Source organism: Castor canadensis, chromosome 2, assembly GCF_047511655.1.
Source record: "Castor canadensis chromosome 2, mCasCan1.hap1v2, whole genome shotgun sequence".
Classification (NCBI taxonomy): Eukaryota; Metazoa; Chordata; class Mammalia; order Rodentia; family Castoridae; genus Castor; species Castor canadensis.
Window position 1 is genome coordinate 21,484,716 of NC_133387.1, and position 23,779 is coordinate 21,508,494.

The 23,779-nt window shown below is 36.0% G+C and overlaps 1 protein-coding gene across 3 annotated transcripts in view; it reads right to left on the bottom strand.

The window, feature by feature from the left end:
• Positions 1–23,779, bottom strand: part of Exoc4 (exocyst complex component 4) — an 826,621-nt gene that overhangs the window by 672,097 nt on the left and 130,745 nt on the right. For all 3 annotated transcript variants that reach the window (XM_074062803.1, XM_074062797.1, XM_020169325.2), the window contains exon 7: positions 12,329–12,503. In XM_074062803.1, the coding sequence (XP_073918904.1) occupies positions 12,329–12,503 (175 nt within the window). The remainder of the gene's footprint in view (positions 1–12,328; positions 12,504–23,779) is intronic.

The following is a 23,779-nucleotide window of genomic DNA, read 5'->3' on the forward strand; positions in this document are numbered from 1 at the left end:
ATAGGTCAAGACTGGCTGAAATATTAAAATAGAAGTTCTACATCACCTTTCATCTCAGGTCAAAGGCTAAGGACAAAAAATTGTAAATATGCTGCTACTTAACTTCCACTCCAATGTTAAGTTAAGATTTGCAGATACTCTTAATATGATACACACATCAGTAATATCCTTACTTTGTATTTCTAAACCTTTACACTGGAATGAGAATATAACTAGTGGAACTAACATGGTCAAGAGTTGCTCCTACCACCATTAGAATGCAGGCTCAGGGCTGGTAGAGAGGCTCTAATGGTAGAGCACCTGGCTAGCAAGTGTGAGGCCCTGAGTTCAAACCCCAGTATTGCCAAACAAAGTAAAATAGATTCTCTTAAATGTCAAAACATCAAAATTTAAGCCAGAGTAGGGTTGTGAATCAATCATTCAAAATTTTTAAACAAAAGGAAAGGGCAAGCTGAAATCTACAGTTGTTTCTTTGGCTAAAAACATGATTTAAACTCATCATCTCAATTTCTCCATCTCTAAAATGGAGGACAATATAACAAATGGTGACAACAGAAAGATCAAATGGACTAAAAAGATACACGAAATCATTTCAGTGCCTGAGTCTAAACTGACAAAAGTATAAGAATTTTCACCAACTCACTTGAACAAGCAGTTTTATGAAAGACTTGTATTTTCCTAAATATATCTTGAATGGTTATCCCTATGATCAAATTGAAAATTTTTGCTGAACCTGTTAATCATTTAAATATTCTCTAACCAATAAAGAGAAGTCAGCAGGGAAAATTTTTTTAATCTTCATCTTGTGACAATGACCCAGTGACAACAACCTCATGCAAATATTAGACTCTGGAGGAGCTATGAAAGCAAACCCACAGATTCCACAATGGTGTCATGGAATAAGGACAGCTGCAAATTCTTAGCTTCTCTTCCATTCAATGGATTTTATTTCCCCTCCTGCTAGAATCCAAGATCCTCTTTTGACCAGAAAAAAGTAGCAGATATGATACCATGTAATTTCCAAGGCTGGGCCTTTTAGAATGCTCCCTATTGGAAGCTAACAATCATGCTAGCAGTCCAAGTACCCTGAGACCAGCAATGTTGTGGGGTCACATGGAGGAAGAGGCCATGTGAATGAAGACACATAGTGAATGAAGTCTTCTTGCTCCTTCTAACTCCACCCACACTGCAGCTGAAACAGCCAAGTGACTGATCCCAGTCGATGCCATATAAAGTCAAAGCTCCACATTCATGAATTCCCAACATAAAATCATGAGAAAAAGGTGGTTGTCTTAAACCACAAAGTTTCTGAATAATTTTGTATGTAGCAACAGATAATGAAGAACTCAGGCATATGAAATTCCTCTACAATAATAAGAGGTTTAAGAAAAACATATTGAAAACAAAGATTACCAGTTCAAAAAAATATAATTATTGTTGCTCTAAAATCTTCTCTGCTAGACATTAACAATGTCAGTGAGGTCATGGCTGTTGCTTTAATTTCCTTCAAATCATATAGTGAAACCTTTTATACCACACTATATCACCTATTACTATTAATCACCACCACTTACTATGGCCTCTTGGTTCCTAACAACCCTCTTTCTTTTTTTTAAATTCATATGTGCATACAATGTTTGGGCCATTTCTCCCCCCTTCCCCCACTTCCTCTCTTACCCCCCCCGCCCCCTCCCTCTCCCCTCCACCCCCTCGATACCCAGCAGAAACTATTTTGCCGTTATCTCTAATTTTGTTGAAGAGAGAGTATAAGCAATAATAGGAAGGAACAAGGGTTTTTGCTGGTTGAGATAAGGATAGCTATACAGGGCATTGACTCACATTGATTTCCTGTGCATGTGTGTTACCTTCTAGGTTAATTCTTCTTGATCTAACCTTTTCTGTAGTTCCTGGTCCCCTTCTCCTATTGGCCTCAGTTGCTTTAAAGTATCTGCTTTAGTTTCTCTGCAATGAGGGCAACAAATGCTAGCTAGTTTTTTAGGTGTCTTACCTATCCTCATACCTTCCTTGTGTGCTCTCGCTTTATCATGTGATCAAAGTCCAATCACCTTGTTGTGTTTTCCCCTTGATCTAATGTCCGCATATGAGGGAGAACAAACAATTTTTGGTCTTTTGGGCCAGGCTAACCTCACTCAGAATGATGTTCTCCAATTCCATCCATTTACCAGCAAATGATAACATTTCGTTCTTCTTCATGGCTACATAAAATTCCATTGTGTATAGATACCACATTTTCTTAATCCATTCATCAGTGGTGGGGCATCTTGGCTGTTTCCATAACTTGGCTATTGTGAATAGTGCCGCAATAAACATGGGTGTGCAGGTGCCTCTGGAGTAACCTGTGTCACAGTCTTTTTGGTATATCCCCAAGAGTCGTATTGCTGGATCATATGGTAGATCAATGTTTAGCTTTTTAAGTTGCCTCCAAATTTTTTTCCAGAGTGCCTAACAACCCTCTTTCATAGGTTCAGGTATACCAAATCTTGGTAAGCATCAGCAGTACCGGGGGACTCTAATGGGGCACTTAGCTAATTATGGTTCATTCTTTAAAATCCCAAATAAAACTAGGTAAACACTTTGGAGGTACTGGGTTAGAAGGAAGACCTGTTATACCAGCATGTAGTCAGACCCAAGCAGGCCCACCTTAGGCATCTAAGAATTTATAAAGAGAAGACTTGCCATGAGATCTATCTATTCTAGAGTATCCCCTGCCAAACCACCATTTTCCAAAGTTTGGCTTTGATGTTTACATGTACATCAGTCTTCCCTGAGGGTCAGATACCACAGCACTTAGACTCGGGCATTTGTCTCATCTGCACTAGGAGTTAGAACAATCTCCTCAACTGTCCTTCAGTTCCTACTTAAAGAATTAGTAGAAACTTGAAACAACACAGGAAGGGTCTTGTGGCTATAGAATCTGACTCTGATTTATGGGAAGGTTTTTAACTTAACTTTCAAACATTAATTGAACTCTACTTATTGTGCATCATGCTATCTAGCCATTGGTAAGACAGAATAAACATTCTAGAAACAAGCACCTTTCTGGAGACTCAGTGGCCTGGCTGACAGTGTGTCTTTGCTATGCCACCCAAAATGGAGGTCATCAAAAAGATTTAAAGGCTTAGAAATGAAGACCAACTATTTCTGAAAGAATACTCATAAGTTATCTGGCCTGGAATATTGAAAAGGGTAGTTTTACTTTAAGGAAGGGAATCCTCTGCTAACTAAATTACTGAATGCAACAGTATCTAATAATAGCCCAGTTTCAGGCCTAGATTCAAAATAGAAGTGTACATCTCCTTGAAAAGCCTCTCTAGGTCATGATCAGTACCAATAATCTTGTGGTTTTCTTACCTGACAGAAAATGCCAAGTTCTCTCTGCATGAGGTTAATTTTATCACTATTTAAACATTTATGTGGCAGTTAACAAAAGTAAAATGATTTTATAATCTGTCTCTGTAACTCTCTGGAAAAAGAAATCAAGGCACTAAAAAACAAAATGACTGTGCTGGAGTCACTGCTAGTGTAAACAGACTATACTCACTGCTTAACACATCGAGGGGTTACACATTTCACATGACAGTGGCTAAGTGGACACTTTTGTCTTGAAATTTTTCAGAATCATAACATCCAGAGGATGGGTCTGGTCAAAGCAATCCTCTTAATTTTTTTGTTATACAGAATTCAAAAAGAAATGAATACTTTGTGTTTCTACTATACTTCAGCCTTACACACTTGAAAATGTACAGCCACCAGTATGACAGTATGTCACCACATAGGTGACATTTTGGAAGGTGCTTCTGCTGCTGCTCAGAAGGGTAAAAACATGTATTTCTATTATTGCAGTTCTAAAAGAATAAAAAACTGAAAAAAGACTGCAACAGTGTGTGGTCACAGAGCTGACACCAGGAGAAAACTATGACACCTTGTTACTATGATAGCTATAGCCTTGTCTCCTCACTGTTTGTCTTCAGACATAAACATGCTGAGACAAACGATCCTTCCAGCTAAAGGATGGGATCTGCCTGCCAAGAATACCTCAGGTTCCAGTGGAGAAAACTGCTGAAGTCTTCAAAAGAACAAGAAATTATTTTCTTCTCCAAGATTTAATACAAAAGAACATTTCAATTTTTTTAGCAAGAAACACTTTCCATTCAAAGAAACACTGAAATTTGAAATTTAAACAATATATAACTCAGGCTAGCATGGTGGTACATACCTGTAATCCCAGCTACTCAGGAAAGGAAGATTAAAAGGATCTTGGTTCAAGGCCAGCCTGGCAAAAGAAGTTAGAGGACCCCTCCCTCCACCTCAGTTAATAATCCAGAAGTGATGGGTGTACATTTAGTTATCTTAGTTATACAGGAGAAAGATTACAGTCTCAGGCTGGCCTGGACAAAAAGCAAGTACCCACTTGAAAAATAACTAAAGGAAAAAGGCTGAAGGCTTGGCTCAAGAGCACCTCCTTAGAGAGTATGCTCAAACCCCAGTATCACCAAAATTAAAATAAGATAAAATGAACATCTATAATTCCATTCATCATATTATCTCATTTTCTTTCATGCTGCTATATGCTTAGCTACAATTGTCTATTGTTCTCCATTATTTCATACTCCAGGAATAATTGTAACCTAAAGATCATTCCTCCAACAAGGAAATGGAAATGAAATTGACCCTATCTATAAAACTCCACATGGAAACCTAAACCAAAAATCATCTGTCCAAACCCTGCATGTAGGCACACATTAATTATTTCCTAGTCAGGGCTCTCCTGTGTAACTACTTATACAAAATCACTAATACTGAACGCAATTCAAAATTAACACTATCACAGGCTCTCCCTCACTTCACCATGGTGAGCTTTTAGACTATCTTTTGTTCATCTTTATCCCCCAGTACTTAGCAGAGAGTTGGGCCCAATAATTTAATACTAAATCATCACTAGATTATAATGTCCTACTGGAAATGAAGCTGACAGGTCAACTGTATCATTTTACAGATTTTCTGAAACACTCTCAAAAACTTTACAAATTCGTTTCTCACTTCATTGTATTCGTTCATCATCTACCATCAAAGTCTGTCTTGTTTACTTTATTGTTAGGCAACACTTCCAGTAATATAAGCCACAGACTCTCCCTTAGCCTCCAAATAGCTTGTCTGTCTTACTCTGCAACCTTTCCATTCCATTCTTTTCACCATTACCACAATTAATTTTTCATCTATTTCAGTATTTTAAAAAAGCAAAGATCCTCGCACTTCAGCATACTTAAGATTCACGTGAGCCAGGCACAGTGGCTAATACCCATAATCCCAGCTACTCAGAGGCAGAGATTGGGAAGATCACCGTTCAAGTCCAGCCCAGGCAAAAAGTTAATAAGACTTCCATCTCAACAAAAAAGTTGGGTGTAGTGGCAAGTGTCTATCATCCCAGCTACATGGAAAGCATAGTCTGTATAAACTGTGGTCTAGGCCATCCCAGACAAAAACTGAAAGACCATATCTAAAAAATAACTGAAGCAAAAAGAGCTGAGTGTATGGCTCAAATCATAAAACACTGCTTAGCAAGTGTGAGGCCCTGAGTTTAAAACAAAAACAAAAACTCAGTATCAAAAACAAAAAAATTCTGAACATCTGAATGGCTTGTTAAATAGTCTGTGGGGCCCAGCCCCCAGGTTTCTGGTTCAATACATTAATTTGAACTTACTGAACCAGAAATTCTACCTAAATATGTTCCCAACTAATACTGGGACAGATGATCCAGGAAACATACTTTGAGAACCACTGGCCCAAAACAATGATTCTCAAACACAAGATATTTAAAAAATGCATCAGCATCACCTCAGGAGCTAAACAAAATGAAGTATCATCATTATCCACAGTGATTCTCATTCAGAAGAGGCTAAGAGTCAATTCCTAGATAAATCTGAGATGCAGCCTACTTTAGGAACTATCAATCTAAAGTCAAACTACATCCCACCTAGATGACAGAAAGGGCTTTCTATAATCTGCACCCAAATCTGCCTATTCAAGCTTGCTTCTAGTCCATAAAATGAACCTTCAGCTACAAATAAATCCTTCCTTTTCCTATCCCTGAACACCCCGTCCATTCCATTCATTCCCTTTGTGTCATTTAACAATATTATCTCATAAGCCTTCCTACCCATCTGTACTGCCATCCTCTACTTTCTCTACCTCTATGAATTCTCCATGGCCAATTTATCAGCAATCTCAAACATCATTCTTGGTCCTTCTAACTCATCTCATAATGATTATAGTGCACATATTAGTTCAGACATACATCTGTTATTAGATCTCTAGCTTTTTGATGGATATATAGTCCAATAGTCTCATTACTATGTAACCTGAAAGAATTGAAGAAAGTAGAAAAGATAAAAACCTAAAAATAATTTAAAAGCTGCATAATAATTTTTAGTGTGTAGTAATAACAATCTAAAACATTTAGGTGAACTTCTCATTCAAAGATGTTTTATCTCAGACTGATTGCTTTCCTTCTAAGATCAAGAACGAGGCATGGATTCTCTCCCAACACTTTTATTCAATTTCATACTACACCTTCTATTGCTAGTGCAATAAAATTTTTTAGTTAAGGGCATTCCAGTTGGAAAAAAAATCTTTATTCTCAAATATATGGAATAATAAAGATCAGTAAAATAAATAGTTAATAAAAATCAACAGATCTCAATTTATGATTAAGGGTATTCAGCCAAAAGATATTTAAGAAAGAAAAAAAAAAAAGAGCTGAGTGCCAATGGCTCACACCTGTAATCCTTGCTATTCAGGAAGCAGAGATCAGCAGGATGGTGGTTAGAAGCCAGCCCAGGCAAATAGTTCATGAGCCCCTATCTCAAAAATACCCAACACAAAATAAGGTTGGTGGAGTGGTTCAAGTGGTAGAGTGCCTGCCTAGGAAGCATGAGGCTGAGTTCAAACCCCATATATATTTAGGTAGGAAAGTAAATACCTAAGAATAAGAAATAAGTGTAAGTGAAGGAAAATAAGGAAAAAAGGCATTGTCAAAGCTTGAACTCAAACTAATTAAATAAAATGCTATTTCTATGTATTATTAAATCAGTTTTGGTTTTAATGTACTTTACCTGTCAAATAGCTTATGTAACTGTTATCTGTATGCATTAATATGAACTAGCAATAGTTTTGCCAAGTATATAATTTGGGGATTATAAATTACTGACAGGCACACATACAATTGACACCTCTTTAGTATCTCAAGCACATTTTGTCTACTTTGGCTTAAAATGTAAAATTTCCAAGGATCCATATTAGAGAAAACCAGAATTGATCCTTATGGACACATGGATAGATGATAAAAATAAGACATTTCTAGAAAGAATAATACCTATTAGCCCAGGGGTAGGATAAAGTGAGTGGGAAGAAGAAGTGACTACTGATAAAAAGGTTTATTTTTGGTATGATGAAACTATTTCAAAATTATACTGTGGTGTAGGTTGCACAACTCCATAAATACAATGAACATGAGTAAAATCTGTATCTTAAATGGGTGAACATTACAGCATATAAATTATTTCATTAAAGCTTGTTAAAATAACTCATCCCATTAACATGAAGATAGAATCTCTACATCACTCCTTTTAAACTACATATATGAAGCTATAACTCCTCATTTAATAAGCCACAAATACATATTTCTGATCATTTATATATTTCAGCTGTTAATTTCTTAATAATTTTAAGATGTCAGCTGGAGCTGTGGCACAAACAGTAGAGTGCCTGCTTTGCAAGCGCTGAGTTCAAACCCCAGTCCCACAAAAAACAAAAGTTAAAAATTTAAGGTTGCTTAGTTTCTTAGAATTATTTTAGTGTAATATAAGTTTTGTTGTAAAACAAATGTTGAAATTATATACATTTGACAAAGTCTAAGTAAAGGAAGATGTGATATTATTGTTCAGTCACAGTTAATTCATGATGATATTATAAGAGGACATTAATACATTTCAGTATTGTTTTGAATTTAGAAATTCACTTCAAAATACAAATCATAAGCCCTTTCAGAAAATATTTTATAACCTTGCCAGAGTAGGACTGCGTAGTCCATAACACACTTTCCAGGGAATAAGTACTTAGGTTTTAAATGTCATAAGTAATATGATACAATTAATACCATTTGATAATACATATTTTAATAATATTTGATGTATTTAGGTACCATTAGTATTTTTATTAAAATTTCATGTCAAATCTCTTTTCATTCTTATACTTTTAATTTACTTGTATCTTTAAGGTGTGCCTTTTAAATCCAAAATGAGAAACTTGTTTTAGTAGGAGAGGAGTATATTTTTCAAAAATGCCACTGTCATCAAAGGAAAAGTCACAGCAGAAATGCTCAAGTTTAAAGGAAACAAACAAATCCAGTCTGGATTCTCTACTGGAAGAGCAAAAAACCTGCTACACAGAACATTACTGGGCTATAGGACAACACCAAAATATATACAACAGTTTAGATAAATTGCTGTTCATTTTTCAAAAAAAGTTTATGTGGGTACATATACATTGGAAAAAAACTGATATAGAGGTAAAAAGCTAACTATAGCTAGACAAAGAGGTATATGGACACTCTTTGTACTACTCTTACCCTTACCACTTTCCTAAGTGTTTAAAATGACATAAAAATTAAAAAGTAATAAAGCAAAACACACTCTTGAGACTGCATGGTTAGGTCTGTATTTTATTTTTTTTGTCTTTAATCCAGTCTGATCTCTGCTTTTTATCTGGGAGTTTTAATTGTTCATATTTAGTGCAATTATTTACATAGTTGGTATAAGTCTAACACCCTGCTATTTGCAGCTATACATCCTACCTTTGCTTAATTCTTTATATTTTCTTTCTTTCTTGTTCTTTTTTCTTCCTTTCCTGTTTTCCTTTGAGTTAATAAAATACTTATTCAGTGTTCAATTTTATCCCCTCTACTGGCTTTTTAGCTATAAATACTTTTTACTATCTTAATGTTCTAGGGATTAAATTATGCACTCTTTATTTATCATAGTCCACTATAAACATTACACCTTACAAAAATAAGTTTAATTTACCCTACTTGTACCCTTTGTGCAATTATTGTCATACACTCTCCCTCTAAATATATTATAAAACCAACATATATTATTGTTCTGCTTTAAACATAAATAAAGAAAATCCATTAAAGCAAAACAAATAAATTAAAAACAAGAACAGATACTTTACTTTTGCCCACATATTTACATTTCTGGCTCTCTTTATTTTTTCCTGTAGATCTGAGATACCATCTGGTATCATTTCCTTCAGCTTGAAAAACTCTACAACATTTCTTGAAGTGCAGTTCTTGTGGTGACAAAATCAGTTTTAGTTGATTTTAAAATGTCTCTACTTTAACCTTCATTTCAAAGGGTATTTTCAGTTGATAAAAAATCCTAGATTGATAATTTTGGGGGTTTTTCAGCACTTTCAAGATGACATTTATCGATTGCTGGATTACATTGTTTCTGATGAGAAATCAGGGATGATTTTTATCTCTGTTTCCCTATAGACAGCATGTTCTTTTCTTCCTCTATTTTTAAGATTATTCCCCCTTTGGCTTTCACCAAATGATAGCGATGTGTCTAGGAGATGATATTTTCTTTGTGTTAATCCTGCTTGTGATTTGTTAAGCTTCTTGGATCTGTGGGTTTATACTTTTCAACAACTCTGAAAATTTTTTGGCCATCATTTCTTCTGGTTATTTTTCTGCCCTAATCTTTCTGTCCATTCTGCCTCAAACACCTACAATCACATAGTTAGGATTCATTATATTATCCAAGAAGATACCATGGCTTTTTTCTCTTTTCTTTTTGGTCTTTTCTCTCTGTGTGCTTTAGTTTAGGTGGTTTATATTGGTCAGTCTTCAAGTTGACTGACAGTTTCTTCTAGAGTATTCAATTTGCTACTAAATCTGGTAATGTTTTTATTTCAGAGACAAATTTTTGTCAAGTTTAAAAATCCTAATTATGAATCACATTTTCTACTTTTCATAAGTGTAGTAACTGTATGCTAGACATTATGGATCCTGATTGAGAATCTGGGTTATGTTGTCCTACTTCAGAGACAGTTTTATTCTGTCAGACAATGTATTCACAGTGAATCAGGCTGATTCCAGAGGGACTTGGTTTGGAATTTTGTTGTGTGCAAGCTACAGTAAGCTTTCCTGTAATGACCAGAACAGCCATATTCCTAAGGCATGAACTTTCTGAAGTCATAAGGGAAACCATAGCTAGCGACTCAGCATGCTCCTCCCACACTGGCTAGTCTGAACACTTCCCAGTACTATGAAAGTCCTTTCGGAATCTCCATCAGCTCACAGCCCCACAGTAGATGTGTTTTGGTAAGCCTTATGGTGTGCAGTTTCACATCCGACCAAGGACTCAACAGCACTCTGTTTAGAAGTTTCTGGAGCTCCTTCTTCATTCAATTTCCTCCTTTCCAGTATCCTAACCCATAAATTCCAGCTGCCTCTACATGTCTATAAACTCTGATCTGCTTCCTCTGCTAAGAGTCTCCTGCCGCGTTAGACTTCACTTCCCTATGCCAGTCTGGCAAGTACCCACAGAAGGAAGCAAGGAAGAAGGTGGAGCTCACCTCTTGTGTTTCCTACACTCTGCTAACTGTGCTACCTGAGTCCATCCAGTTCTATAGTTAGAAACAGCAAAAAGTAACTTCATCATGACCAGAACCAGAAGTCCCTAATTCTAATATTTTTTAATCATTGTCAAAAATAAAATAAGTTCTATTTCACTGCTTCTTATATCTATATAGAATGGTTTTTTTTCCTATATGGGGAAGGCTAATTTTTTAACGTTTTCATTAGTATATAATAGTTGTACAGGGGATTTTGTTGTGCCATTTCCATATATGTGCACAATGTAGCCTCGTTTGGTACATCCCCTTGCTTAGATGTACCTTGTTTGGTATATCTTCCCTCTTCCCCTTCGTCTAATTATTTTTGAAATAGCAATAAAATATGCTACTTTATCCTTAAAATAAACAGTTAACCTGAAAGGCATATATTATTTCCACATGACAGATTAGCAAACCAAGATATAAAATATTAAATAACCTATCACCAACCCATAAAGATATTTAATTCAATGCACAAATATTCATGAAGCACGTACTATGGACACATGGTAATTGACATATTGGTTAAAAGAACTCCTACAACGTAGCCTCAACCCACATTATTTCTACTGAACCATCAATAAAGCAAATGTACTATACTAAAAAAAGAATTTCTAATGAATGAATAATCAAAAATCAATCATTCAATATATCAGGAACATGCCTATATTCTCAAAAATCACTACAGTTTATATTCATGATTTTTTACTGCAAAGAGTCCTATTTGCCATGCAAGTAATTTCATTCCTATATAGTTACATTTTTCAATTCCCCACATATATTTAATTTTCCTCATATTAACAGATACTACCTAACCAAGTCACTTCTATTTAGCTATGTCAAACTTATTTCAGCTAACTCTTAATTGTATTTCTAATTTTCATCTGGCCAAATCAAATATGTTTTGCTGACACATGGGGAGAAAATATAATATAATTTCTAAATGCCATCTCAGCAGTATCATACCTAACAGTAATATAATTCCCCCAATCTTCAACAAACCAATTGAAGTGATACATTTATATCTTACAGGTTTATTCTCATCTATCAGAATATGTTCTTGACTTATTTAACCCAATATATGCAAAAGTTGTTTGTAAGGAAATAGTCAATAAAATTAAGCTAATTTATGTTTATAGAATAGTGTTTAAGAATATATTAATATCCTTTTTTTTTTTTTTTTTTTTTAGTTTTTTGGGGGTGGGGGTTGTTGAGACAGTCTCACTCTCCAGTCCATGCTGGCCTCAAGCTTTCTTTGTAGCTTAGGATGGCCTGAAATAAGATCTTCTTGCCTAGACCTCCCAACTTATTTATTATCTTAATATGTAACTAATTCTAGTGAAGTAAAGTACATTTTAACAGAAAGCCAGATAGTGTACATCCTTCATTGCTATATATTGAGAATGTTCTTATTTTAAAGCCTGACCAAAAAAAAAAAAAAAAAAAAGTTTGCCAAAAGGCCTTGTAAAGACAGTAAAAGTTAATGACCATATTGCCTTTAAATAAATGGAAGCATTACTTTCTTACCATGTTTATGACTCTTAAGGTAACACTTTAAGTGGTTGGTATTTCTGTTGCTCTAAACTGGGTGTCTTCAGTCAAGACAACAGCCTGTGTAAAAGGCTCTTACCTGCAGCACATCTTGGATCTTCACCCACACATCTGCCATATCATACAATTTGATCTCTTCCTGCTGAGTCACTGGAGTCCCAACAGAGTCCTGCAGGTACCCCAGGACCACAGAATGTGCAGTGGCCACAGCATTGAACTTGTCAAACAGCAGCTCCAACAACTCTAGAAGTAACCTGTGGCAAAACAAATCAACAAATAAATAACATTTACACATATGCATCTATTTGTATAGATGGTTTACACTGACATGAAAGAAAAACATCAAACTCAGGTGAAGTAGCACACTGCAACATAAACAGTACAAATGTCATATTTCAACAGATTTGACTTCGAATAGTTATATGATCTAAGTTAGTTTCTAAAATTTATCTAAGCCTCAGATACTCTGCTATAAAATGGACATGATTTAACACTTTAAAAACCATTTGTAGGGCTAAGGTAGGGTTCAAGGGATAGAGCACTTTGCCTGGCAAGCACAAAGCCTTGAGTTCAAACCCTAGTACCACAAAAAATAAGTAAATAAATAAACAAAATTTAAAAACCGTAAAATCCCTAAAGCAGCAGTAGCAACTCAATGAACACGTGTTTCCTTTTTAACATATTTCAGTGATTATGGCATGACTACTCTGTACTCACATAGGCAGCTTCTCTAAGGAATTCAGGCAATATTTTTCAGACAACATTTCAGATGTTACAAAGAATATGCTCTTCCCTAGCCATAAACAGTGCACTTTGGTAAGGACACTAATCTTTTTAGTCATGGAAAGCTGTGCTTGCTGCCATCCAAATGTATGGCCTAAGGTGCCTGAAAAGAAAATAGATACCTGCCAAGCAATCTGACTCTTACCACAGGGAGCAGCTTAGGCATCCACATAATCTTATTTATCACAGTGAGATATGCTGGGCACATATGATTTCATCAACTTCATATACTCAAGGGCACAAAATGAGGTTTCAAGGCAGCTGGGCCTAGAACAAAAGTTGATTTCCATGTCAGTGTACTTAGCCATCTACCTCTCATTACCATTCTAGAATACAGATGTAGATTTAGGGACAAAACAGAGCTTTTAATCTTGGATACAAAGTAACTGCTCAACCACTGAACTTTATAGCTTTAATTATCACCCAGGCCTAGAGTCAGTTTCTTCCTCCAAACTTGTATAGTATTTTATCCTGCTTTTAAGGAAATTATCACATGTGGCTTACATATGTGGTTCAATAAATGAGTCACATTTATTTATATGCAGATATTTTGCCTCCCTTCTCTCACTAATCTTTCAGGGCAGGCCCTGCATTATACATATGTATATTCAGGAACATTTTTGAACAGTAGTTAGCAAATATTTGCTGAATGAATTTAATGTGTATTTCCATGAATAAGTATAGAAAATCTTGGAATGTGAGCAGTATTGTGTAGTTCCCAGTGCATAGCTACTGAGTAAATTAATAAATCAACCCAGAAGTAGAAAGGAAAAGCAAAAAAGATTTTATTGCCATAAATAAGAGATTACAATTATAATCTCTTCACCTACACAATATTATCTATTCCTATGGCTTCTTTATTCCCAAGTTATTATAATTAATGTGCCAATGTGACAGACTGTAACCACCTTACGGTAAAACCCTAAAAACTATTTGACGTTGTAATCTGGATGAGACAGAATCAACAGAATCTATGTAGTACTCCCAGTCTAGAATACACACCCATAATCTAGAAGTTACACATTTGTAAAAAGGAGCCTTTTGTTGTTGTTGTTTTTTGCAGTGCTGGGTTTGAACTCATGGCCTACACCTTGAGCCATTCCACCAGCACTTTTTAGTGATGGATTTTTTTTTTTTTTTTCAAGATAGGGTCTCACGAACTATTTGCTCAGGCTGGCTTCGAACCACACTCCTCCTGATCTCTGCCTCATGAGCAGCTAGGATTACAGGCATAAGTCACTGGCGCCTGGCTCCCATTTTACCTTTTGAGTGATGTTTTCATTAAACTTTTAAATGTCAGTTCATATTTACACCCACATATACCTAAAAAAAATTTCTTTCTCATCTGTGTTATTAGAGAACTACTCAAATATAAGCACAGGGAGGTACAAAATACAAGATTTGTCTGAGTCTAACAGCTGAAACAGTTAATTCAGTGCTGTGAAATAATCAGTATAAAAGTGGTATCTTATGTACAGTAAATACCAGGCTAAGTAAAGGTTCTACTTAAGATCTATACTACATAATAAGGCAGTGGTTCTGGGATATAAATCTGCAGGTCATATGCATTTTTTCAGTGGTAGATAGCAAAATAAGAAAAATAAAAACAAAGACAAATTTATTTTCTTTTATGTTTTTTGTACTATCTTGGGAGGGAAATTTCAGTTATTTTCTGTCATGATGGCAGTTAGGTTGCCAAACATCCTTACTTGATAAAATTAAATTTTAATGGCCATCTGTTATGCTCAACATTTTTTGAAAGCACATTGATCCATGATATTCAGAAGCCTGGAAGACACTGGGTCTGACGTCCCTGTGGCTTGAAGGTCCAGGCACAGGGCTGTGAGCTAGCGATAGAGCAGAAACACTACAAGTCAAGTGGCTGCTCTAAATGAAGGGCATCTGCTATTAGGATCTCTAGGACCACTGAGCTCCATAGCAGCATGTCTTATCTGTCAGTGAGAGATGAGGGTATCTCCGCAAGCAGGAGCAGTGCTCCATTTAGAAAAGACACCCAGCAGGGAAATGAGGTGTAAGATGAGATTCACAGTATCTATTAACATCATGGAAACAGCAATCTTTGATAAAATGCTGACACAGCGCCAGCTTCAGCTATCTCTGGAGGCTCAAAGCCAAGACAGGCCTGTTCTCATATCATGACCATCATAGCCCCAGGAAAGAGATGGGGAAGGTGTAACAGCATCTAGGAAGAGACCAGCCAGACTTGGAGAGACTCATCACAGGCAGCTCTATCTACTTTGAGCCATCCACCCACTCCAAAGGAAGGGAAGCTCGCTTCTGCCTTTCCATAACACAGTCATGCAATGTTCATAAAACTTGCAGCTACATCAAATTTTAAGAATTTTTGTGTCCCAAATGATGCCATCAAGAGAGTGAAAAGGTAATTCACAAAAAAGGGAGATGAAATTTGCAAATCACAAATGTGATAATGAACTTACACCTGAATATGTAAGAACACTTGTAATAAAAGAGAACCAAATTTAAAAATGGACAAATGCCTGAATATACATTGCTGCAGAAAACATACAAATGGCCAACAAGCAACAAGACGATTGATGTTATTAGCCATCAGTGAAATATAAATCAAAATCAAATGAGATAGTGCTGTGATCCACCAGAATTGTTGTAATCAAAAAGACAAAAAGTGTTGGTAAGGATGTAGAGAAATTGGAACTTTCATACAATGCTAGTAGGAATATAAAATGGGACAGCCACTAAAGAAAAAAGTGTGCCAATTCCTCAAAGCATTTGAACTACCACATTAACCTAGTGATATCATTCTTAGGTATACATTCAAGAGAAATGAAAACATGTGCACAAAAAACTTGTACATAAATGTTCATAGCAGCATTAGCCACTAGAGGCAAATGGTGGAAACCATCCAAAAGTCTGTCAACTGATGACTGAATAAATCAAATATAGTGTATTCATATAACAGAATATTATTTGTTCACAAAAAGGAATAAAACACTGATAGACATTACAATAGGAAAAAAAACTTTGAAAATATTATGCTCAGTAAAAAGAAAAGGTTTAAGAAGATGGCCTAACATATGATTCTAATCATATAATATAGCAGGGTAGGAAAATATACAGAAACAGATGATACATTAGTGGTTACTTGAAATGGAGGGAAATTGACCGATAAAGTGTAAGTGATTTATTTGGCATGGGGGACAAAAATGTTCTGGAGCTAGATACTGGTAGTGATTAAAAAATCCTATGAATATACTTAAAGAAAATACCAAATTATGTATTTTCAATAGGTAATTATATGGCATGTGAATTATACCTCAATATAGCTGTTTTCAAAAAACAGTAGTATGGCTCTGAGTGAGGTCAGTGAGGCACTAACACATCTCCTATGTTGAAGAGGAAATACATAAAACTGAAGGAAGAAACCCAGGGTCTCAAAAGGTAAAGCATCCTAAAAGCTTACTCCTTTTAATTCTTACTATTGGAAAGACATTAGCCTTTCTCCTTTAGTTCATTTGATTTTTGTTTGTTTCTCCTTCTTAAATATGTAGTACATAACAAGTAAAATACTTCCATTCTTTCCCAGCACTGATGCCTTCTAAACTTGTAAATATATTCCTAAACTTGTAAAAACACTTTTGCAAGTGTCTCCTTCTGTAAAGCCAGCGTTAGTACCTCTTCTAGGAGCTTTACACAGCTGCCAGAAAGATCAAATCAAAAAGTGAACAGAATGAGCTGAGGTAAATATAATATTAAAGAAATCAAAGGACTCCAGATTCCTTTGTCTGGTTTTCTGTCTTAAGCAATACTGAAGAGGAAGGTTACCTTTCCTGAGTGGGAGAGAGGGAGGCAACTAGACAGAAAAAAAAAGTATATATATAGAGAAAGAGCTATATACATATATATATATATATATATATATATATATATATATATATATATATATATACTTTTCATATATATATGAAAGTAAAGATAGACATATTAAAGGAGAGATGCTAGGTTTAGATCTGGGCATATTAAGTTTAAGGTGTTATGTCTTTAGGTACTTAAATATGTAAGTCAGGAGTTCAGAAGATAAACTGATACTGGAAATTTTAGAAGTATAAATATTTGAGAAGATACAGTGACTGAGAGATACTATGCAGAGTCACAAAAGCAAATCAGAACCAGAGCCAACACTACCAGAAACAAGCAGCATGAAAGGACAGTTACAAAGCAGCTACAGAGGAAGAAGGAAGCCAGAAAAAATTCTAGAAGACAAAAAGGAAGAAAATTATCAGCAGTGTCGGGGTAAGGGAAAAAGAAATTTACAACTTATAGGTCTCCAAGGACCTGGACAAGAAGGATTTCAATGAAGCATTAGAAGGTGAATTCAGTAGTGAGATATCTAATCAGTGAATGACTAATAAGGAAAAGAAATGAAAGTCAAATACAGGCTTTTCAAAGGCACATGGTTCCTAACCAGCATGTATACTCCTTAAAACAGAAAAGGAAGTAAGAATATGTTCCTATAATGCAGTAGATAATAAAGGAGATTAAAAATCACCCACATAAGTAGGACATAAATCTGCACTAGTCCTACCCAATTAAAACTATCAGAAATAAACTGAAATATGTCATTAATATCCATATACACTCCCCAATGCTTAAAACACAAGACTGGAAAAACCAAATGTTTGCCTTTAGCTGTAGACACACTCAGGATGAACTGAAGACACAAATCCCCACTAAACTCATTCTCCATCCCTCTCCCACCATGAAATATTAAATAAAAAAAGAAGTAAAGCATTACATTGCAGTGAGCTCAGCTGCTTAAATCTAGTTTGAATCAAAGTTTTCACCACTGATCTAAAAGACAATAGAACATGCAAGATCATTAAATTACCTGATGATTCCTTAACTGAATTGAATTAAGAAAGACCTCTTATAGGAACAGGCCTAAGAACTTTGGAGGTTTGAATGTCAATTAACTACAACATCTATCCTTCAGAAAAGAATAATGCATATACACATATAGCCCTTATGAGTCTTTTCTAGAGTCACAAAATAGTATACGATGATATGCAATACAGCACCATGAAAGAAAATGTGAATCCTGGGATTCACAAATGAGTCTAAGTGCCAGTGTAAAGCACTTGCACTAGATCCTACACTTAAATACCAGCTATCTGCTAAATAGCCATAGGACTTCCAATATGTTGTGGGGACTTCTCCAAATCTCAGGTTTCTCCATCACAATTTCCTAATCACAAAGTGACTGTGAAGGTTATATGCAAAAAAATTATGCAAATGCATACTAAAAAAATTAAAGTAACAATAAAGCAACAGTTACCATCTAAAGGAAAAAGAAAGATGAAAGATGTTCCAGATGTTCCGAAGCTTAGCCGCACTTCTGTCTTTCCCACAGTTTGGTTAGTAAAGGCCTGCTTATCCCCCAAGATGTACTATATGATTCTAATAAAAACCCCTCTTCCAGTAAGTTAGTAGAATTTGAGTTTCTGTCACTTATAACCAAAAGAGATTCACAGAATAAGAGCCATCCCTTCATTCTGGTGTATGCTATAGTCCTTCTAAACAAAAAACAGATTATTGCAATGAAGCTGAAGAAGTGACAAAATAGTGGTATGTATAGCCTCCTGGGCCAGAAGGTAAGGAGAGTCCCTACTTTATATTTCTTTGCAGTACACTTCTCTGCCAACACATAGGCTAACATCCAGAATGAAGAAAACAATCAAATTGTGTGGGCAATACATAGACTAAAGATTGATAACCAGAATATACAGGGATTCAAAAAACTAAAGTTCCCAAAAATCAATGAACCAATAAAGAAGTGGGCAACTGAACTAAAAAGAACTTTTTCAAAGGAAGAAATCCAAATGGACAAAAAACACATGAAAAAAATGCTCACCATCTCTGGCCATAAAGGAAATGCAAATCAAAACCACACTAAGGATTCCACCTCACTCCTGGTACAATAGCTATCATCAAGAACACCACCAACAACAAATATTGGCAAGGATACAAGGGAAAAAGGAAGCCTCATATATTGCTGGTGGGAATGTAAGCTAGAACAACCACTTTGAAAAACAATATGGAGACTTCTTAAAAAAACTAAACATAGATCTGCCATATAATCCAAAAATACTACTCCTAGGGATATACCCAAAGGAATGTGACTCAGGTTATTCCAAAGGCACCTGCACACCCATGTTTATTGCAACACTATTCACAATAGCCAAGGTATGGAAACAGCCAAGATGCCCCACACTGACAAATGGATTAGAAAAATGTGGTATTTATAAACAATGGAATTTTATTCAGCCTCAAAGAAAAATGAATTTTTGTCATTCACGAGTAAATGGATGGAACTGGAGAACATAATCTTAAGTGAAGTGAGCCAGGCCCAGAAGGCCAAAAATCACATGTTCTCCCTCATATGCAGATTACAGCCCTAAAACAAATTCAGTGGTATTATTGGACATGGGTCATACACTAAGGGGAGAACGAGCATGGGAGGAATAGGGAAAGGGAAGGAAACCTAAAACTTGGCCGATATGCCCACTGCAGGCAAGCAAATATAGTAATCTTAAACAGGCAGAGGACACTATGGGAAGGTGACCAGAAGTAGTGAAGAGGTCTGGTAGAGATGAACCAATATGGGTTGCAACACACATGTGCACAGAAGCAACACTATGAATCTCTCTGTATAGCTATCTTTATCTCAAACTAGCAAAAATGCTATGCCTTTCTTCTTGTCTCTTATGTTTTCTCTTCAACAAAATGAGGGCAAAACAGGTTCTGCCTGGAAGCAAGGGGGGATGGCCCAAACAATGTTTACACATATGAATAAATGTAAAAACAATTTAAAAAAATGTGTAGGCAACTGAGTTCATTAGTAAAAGAATGAGTAGTGTTGGGAACCAAAAGCCACAGTCTGACAAGGTCACTGTGGCTTAGCAGCATTCCAACAAGGTGGGAACCTGCAGGTGCACCGTGTCTCTATCACGGTGGGAAGGAACGCTAAATGGTTTCCCATGACTGAAAAGTTTATACTTAGTCAAAGATACTGGCAGTAAGAATGCAGGGGGCAAAAACAGAAAGGTTGTAAGTAGGTCAGAGTGTTTTTGATGTTTAAGTCTCTTCCTCTTTTGTATAAGAAAAATAAAAAAATAAAATTTTGCCAGTTGGTCATCAGCCTTCTGGCCCTCTTGATATGTGTCTTGTCTGTTCATTCCTTCCTGAGCCCTTTCGGGTCAAAGACCTCTGCGATCCCGGCAGAACAGTGTAGGATGGAAGTATGAACAGATGTCTAGGATTCAAGATATCAACCCAGGATCTTTCCTCTGCATGGGACAGGCAGTTAATGCTATCATAATGCAGGATATCCCTACAAAAGTAGGCTGAAGTGAGATGATAACAATGATGATGATAACAAAAGAGGACATCAACAATGAGTACACTAATAATAGTCACTCTCTACTAATTACACACAGGTGCTGTTATGGGCCTCATTTGGATTATATTTAATCCTCAGGATGAGCCTTCAAGGAAGATGCTAGTTTTATCCACATTTTATAGATAAGGAAACTGAAGCTCCGAGATAGGAAGAGAAAAAAAGGGCACAATTTTAGAGACCGTCCCTTTTTAAGGGTACTTTAAAAATTAAACAATTTAAGAAGACTTAAATCAGGACTTATAATTCTAGGGACTTTATAATTCTAGGGAAACCAATGCTGCAAAGTGCACCCACAGAACTGTCTAGACTGCCTCTGCCTTCTCACTGCAAATGAAGGTTTTTACCCTAGGTCTTCTACTAAAATGACTCTTGCTGAAGTCCCAGATAATCAATTTGCTTAATTCACTAGATCCTCTTTGGTCTTTAATCAGTTGCTGCAGCACTTGGTTGCACTAGCCACTCTGTCCTTCTTCAAACACTGTCTCCCACTGGCCCACAACTTCAGCTCTCTGTCCACATGTCTGCCTAACTCCTCAGAACCTCTTCTTCAGCCTGTTTTCTTAGGTGTCATGAAACTCTTCCACATGCTTATATTTTCTCCAGGTGAGTTTGTTCATCACAGTGTCCTCATTATCATCTGCAATGACTGCCAAACATATCTCCTGGCAGGGTCACCTCCTAAACCACAGACCTCAAACTTAACTTGACCCACTTCTCTGTGTCTCCCTACATTAGCAAACAACCTTGCTCTAGCAAACAATCCTCAACATGCCCTTCTCCCTCACACCCAAGTATCCACCAAGTCCCCTGACTTCTGCCTCTCAAATACCCTGCTTCACTCCATTGCCATTGTCACCCCAATAGCACTGGTCATATCTTCTCGTCTCAGAATTATTATAACATCTCAAGCTAGTGTCCTTTCCTCCAACCTTGTGTCTTCCCTTCTTTAATGTCAACTCACTGAGGGTAAGAACTGTTTTTGATTTACGACTACATCCTGGTATTTGTCATAATATTTAGCATATGACAGGCAGTAAGTATTTATTGAATGAAGGAATGAAAAATGAACTGCAGCAGAATAGAAAAGCTACAAACCTGATTACAGATAAAAAGTAGTAAAAAAAATTAAGCATTATAGATCAGAATCTACTTTTAGAAGCCCATAATAAAATATATTTCACACAAAACTATGCTCTCAAAATGGCAACCTTATCAACCTAAACATGAGAATATAAGGAAGTATAGTTATAACCTGAAAAAAACATAAATTCAGAACTAATTTTAATAATACTGGAATAAAATCTATTTTAGGTGAAAAAACAGAAAATTGTCAAGATAAAGAAAGCATTTGTTTTTTAAACATACCATATATCCAACTACTGGTAGGTTTTAAAAACAGTCTTCTTATAAATATAAGTAAATCACTATTTATTCTGCCAGATCTACTTACTTCCTACCCATAGCCATCCCTGAGTATCCCACCTTCAAATGCCACCAGAAAATAAAGGTAGAGGCCTAAAAAGAAAATGCTAAGGAGAAATCACTTGCACAGGCAGAATGTATCTATGGTATAAAGCTACATTATCATGCTGTGAAAAATGTTCAATATTTAAGGTGAGATAAGACTATCTGTATCTAAATTTAATATCCAGGGAACCTTGATTTAGTCATTATTCTTGGCCTGCAGCCAAGAAGCTGCCTTGCTTGGTCACGAAGCAAAGGCACACACAGATAGAAAGTCAGTTCTGTTTTACTATTTATCTGCTGAGACCTTAACACCAGGGGTCCACATTTTCCCACTGATGGACAAAGGCAATAACTACAGAATGTTATTTCCCTACGGTTGTGTTTTAAAAGATAAGAAAGTACTGGACTCGAAGTTTATATTTCATATGAAAAATTAAAAGAAATTGATGATCAATATATCCTTTTGTTATAGTTTAAGTTGTTTGTATCTCACATACACACTTTTTAAGAGGCTCAGCTGACATAGTCTCCTTCATTTCAAACAGGACATAGACCCCTTTAATCTTCAAGGTTATTTAAAATGTACTTTCAAGGGACAGAGAAAAGTTTACCATTTTTACTAACAATAAGCTTCATGTAAAAAGAAGTTACTATTTGAAGGGTGATGACTAATTCTTCATCTGCACTATGAAAAGAACAGGAGAAAGTTATTAGCAATATAGAGTGAAACACAGTAAAAATAACAAGAACATTGAACTAGGTCCTGGCTCTACTTGCCCTCCTTGTCAAGTCAGGAGAGATAACCTCAAATGAACTTCTAATTCTATAGTATGGCAAATTAGTGACTAAAATTAGAAAATAAATTCAGGCCTTCTTCCTTTGGATTAAATGTATCAATGGCATTCTTTAAAAGCCTTTCCTCCACTTGGAAAATAGTATTTCATCATTGTGGAACATTAAAAAAATTATCCATAAATCCATTTCCCTGAGATAACAAAAGTAAGATTGTAGGTGCATATTCTCAGTGCTTTGTTATATATTACTCTTAGTATGAGAATGTACATGGCCTCTAGAGAAACTGTTTAGGTAACTACGTTTGAGTCTCTAGTGAGCTAATTAGGATCTATTTACACTGTGGCTGCTGATCCCACTTCTCAACATGTCCAGCTATCTCTGAGAGGCCTGCCATTGATCACAATGGGAGGTATGGACAGGATAATAGATATGTCAGTACATGTTTCCTTTTCCTGAGGAAAACCAAAATCAGATCCAGGAAATGAGTTAGAAATATCATCTTTATATAACCCAGACTGCAAACTTACATGGTAGAAAGAAACTATTTCTAATCTTAATTCCACCACCAACTTTTGTGAACTGTCAAACTACTTCACCTTCCACATTTCCCTGTATAAATCTAGGATTAATAGTAATGCCCCGTCTGTGATGAGGCCAGTGAGGAGACTCACTCAGGTAGCATACCAGATGGTAGACTGCTTTGCAGTCTACAAAACAAAAAAACTCTTTGATGTTTATAATTTTATAAAGAATGTTCTAAAACTTCAACACACATAAAAATCATCAAAACGGGAATGGCAGGGTGGCTCAAATAGTAAGACACATGCCTGGCAAGTGTAAGGCCCTGAGTTAAAACCCCAGTACCATAAAAAAAAATTATACACACACACACGCGCGCGCACACACACACACATTTGTGTGTGTGTGCTCATCAAAAGAGTAGAGTTCCATGGACCTGCACCCAAAAATTCCAATTTAATCAGCCCTATGGAGACAATCTGCTTATCTATCTCTCAAGTAACATTGGTG